The sequence below is a fragment of the Suncus etruscus genome, chromosome 15 (genome assembly GCF_024139225.1).
Source record: "Suncus etruscus isolate mSunEtr1 chromosome 15, mSunEtr1.pri.cur, whole genome shotgun sequence".
Lineage (NCBI taxonomy): Eukaryota > Metazoa > Chordata > Mammalia > Eulipotyphla > Soricidae > Suncus > Suncus etruscus.
In genome coordinates this window covers 88,745,131-88,748,121 of record NC_064862.1, presented here as the reverse complement: position 1 = coordinate 88,748,121, position 2,991 = coordinate 88,745,131, and the positions used below count along the sequence as shown (strand labels likewise).

At 49.2% G+C, this 2,991-nt stretch overlaps 1 protein-coding gene across 1 annotated transcript; it reads right to left on the bottom strand.

Moving 5' to 3' along the window:
* Nucleotides 1-1,124: 1,124 nt before the first annotated feature.
* Nucleotides 1,125-2,063, bottom strand: LOC126030133 (olfactory receptor 18-like). The gene has a single exon (XM_049788320.1). The coding sequence runs from the start codon at nt 2,061-2,063 to the stop codon at nt 1,125-1,127; it is 939 nt and encodes a 312-aa protein (XP_049644277.1).
* Nucleotides 2,064-2,991: the final 928 nt, after the last annotated feature.

The window sequence follows — 2,991 nt, the reverse complement described above, 5'->3', positions numbered from 1 at the left end:
GTTGGTTCGAATCCCGGTGTCCCATAGGGTCCCCCGTGCCTGCCAGGAGCTATTTCTGAGCAGACAGCCAGGAGTAACGCCTGAGCACAGCCGGGTGAGGCCCAAAAACCAAAAAAAAAAAAAAAAATCTACATTCTCCCTATACAAGGCATTGAACACCTACCATTGAGCACCGTCCCCTACTGTCTTGCATAGTTCTTTTTAGAGGCTGGCACATTCCATCATGAGGCCAGTGTTAAGGTACTCCTTTACAGATATCTGCTATGTACAGAGAATATCAATTTTTGTTTGTTTGTTTGTTTTTGGGGGGCCACACTCTGTAGCACTCAGGGGTTACTCCTGGCTCTGCTCTCAGAAGTCACTCCTGGCAGGCTTAGGGGACCATATGAGTTGCCGGGGATAGAACTCGGGTCAGACATATCCAAGGAAAATGCTCTTCCCACAGTGCTATTGCTTGGGCCCCAATGCTTATCTACTTCCCAACTTTTGAATATTTGTTTTATTGGGGGTTTTTTGTTGTTGTTTTGGTTTTTGGGTTACACCCGGCAGTGCTCAGGGGTTACTCCTGGCTCTAGGCTCAGAAATCTTCCTGGCAGGCACAAGGGACCATATGGGATGCCTGGATTCAAACTACCATCCTTCTGCATGAAAGGCAAATGCCGGGGCCGGAGAGATAGCATGGAGGTAAGGCGTTTGCCTCTCATGCAGGAGGTCATCGGTTCGAATCCCGGCGTCCCATATATGGTCCTCCCGTGCCTGCCAGGAGCAATTTCTGAGCCTGGAGCCAGGAATAACCCCTGAGCACTGCCGGGTGTGACCCAAAAACCACAAAAAAAAAAAAAAAAAAGAAAGGCAAATGCCTTACCTCCATGCTATCTCTCCGGCCCCTGTTTTATTGTTTTGAAGTCACACCTGGTGATTCTCAGAGCACTCAGGAATCACTCCTGGAAGTGCTGAGGGGACTCTAGGGGATGCCAGAGATTGAACGTGAGTCAGCCATGTGCAAGGCAAATGCCCTCCCCTCCATCCTCTCACTCTGTCCCCATAAGTCCCGATTTTTGTGCTACATTTAAATTTTGCCACCCCTGTCCTGTTCTAAGAACCCTCCCCCCAAGATAGCCCAGCTACTGAGAATGAGTCACTTTGCCGATCATCCTGCACAGAGCATTCTTGATGTCCCTGTTCCTTAGGCTGTAGATAAAAGGGTTAAGCATAGGGGTCACCACGGTATACATAACGGAGACCACCGTGTCCTTTCTCGGGGAAGAGGAGAAAGCAGAGCTGAGGTACACCCCAAGGCCTGTCCCATAGAACAAGCAAACCACAGAGAGGTGAGACCCACAAGTGGAGAAGGCCTTGACTCTCCCGCCAGGAGATGGGACTCTTAAGATAGACGCCACGATTTTCGAGTAAGAGAAAACAATTCCTGAGATGGGGAGAAAACCGGAAATGGTCCCCACCAGAAAGATGACAATGCTAAAGGTAGTTGTGTCAGAGCAGGCCAGTTTGATGAGCTGGGGGACATCACAGAAGAAGTGAGGGATGTGTACCCGGGCGCAGAAGGTGAGCTGTGACACCATCACGCAGTGCACCTGAGAATCCAGAAGGCTGATGAGAAGGGACAAGAGGACCAGCAGACCACAGAGGCGGGGACTCATTATGACTGGGTAGTGCAGGGGGTGACAGATGGCCACCAGGCGGTCATAAGCCATGACAGCCAGAAGCAGGCTGTCCAAACAGCCGAAAAAGAAAAAGAAGGACACTTGGGTCAGGCATCCCGCGTAGGAGATGGTCTGACTGTTGGCGTGGATGTTGGCCAACATCTTGGGGACAGTGGTAGTGCTGAACCCGATGTCAGCCAGGGACAGGTTGGTGAGAAAGAAGTACATGGGCGTATGGAGGTGGGCGTCGGTGATCACGGTCAGGATGATAAGCAGGTTCCCCAGCACCGTGACCAGGTACATGGTCAGGAAGAGCCCAAAAATTAGAGATTGTTGATCCTGTTCTTCTGAAAGTCCCAGCAGGAAGAATTCTGAGACGTGGGTTTGATTCTGAAGGGCCATAGGGTGGAGACACCTGTTTTGAAGATATCAGAGAGAGTTGAACTAAACAGAACCAACATCTGGCTAAGTGGCTACCTTTGTTGTCGTTGTTGTTGCTGTTGTTGTTTGGAGGGGCTCAACATCTGGCAAAGATCAAAGTTTACTCCTGGCTCTGTGCTCAGGAATCACACCCAGGCAGTGCTCAGGGGGATTTCCTGAGATTCGAGGACGATGTGCATGGCAAACGCCCTCCCCACTGGCCTATCTCTCTGGTCCCCCGTTAGTTTTTAAAGGGTATTCATACCCAGCAGTGTTTGGGGGAGTATGTGGTGCCAGGGTTCGAACCCAGAGATCACACATGCAAAGCCTGTGCTCAATCCCTTCCAGCTCTTTTCACATTCCAGTATGAGAATTTTTTTTATAAAATAGTGCAAAAGGAAACTTGTGCATAAGGGTTGGAGCAATAGCACAGCAGATAGGGCATATCCCTTGCATGAGACCGACCTGGGTTCAATCTCTGGCATCCCATATGGTCCCCAAGCCTTCCATAAGTAATTTCTGAGTGTAGAGTCAGGAGTAAACTCTGAGTGCTGCCAGTTGTGACCCCCCCCCCAATAAAAATTATGCCTGCCATAGTTCTCGGCTATGGTATTTTCATTCAATTTTAGCTTTCTTCTAAAAAAATTTTTTTCTTGATGGAGCTGAAATGGTAGCACAGTAATAGGGCTTTGCCTTGCATGCAGCTGACCCAGGATGGAACCATGTTTGATCCCCAGTGTCCTATATAGTTCCCCAAGCCAGGAGTGATTTCTGAGCACAGAGCTAGGAGTAACCCCTGAGAACCACCGATGTAGCCCAAATACCAAATAAAAAAATTTTTTCTTGAAGTTTGGACCACAAATGTTCATGTTTTTGGTCTACACTCAGCAAGTCCTGGCTCTGTGCTCAG

What these genes read in the sequence shown, in the direction of transcription:
- LOC126030133 (XM_049788320.1), bottom strand. Translation starts at nt 2,063, where the DNA reads ATGGCCCTTCAGAATCAAACCCACGTCTCAGAATTCTTCCTGCTGGGA.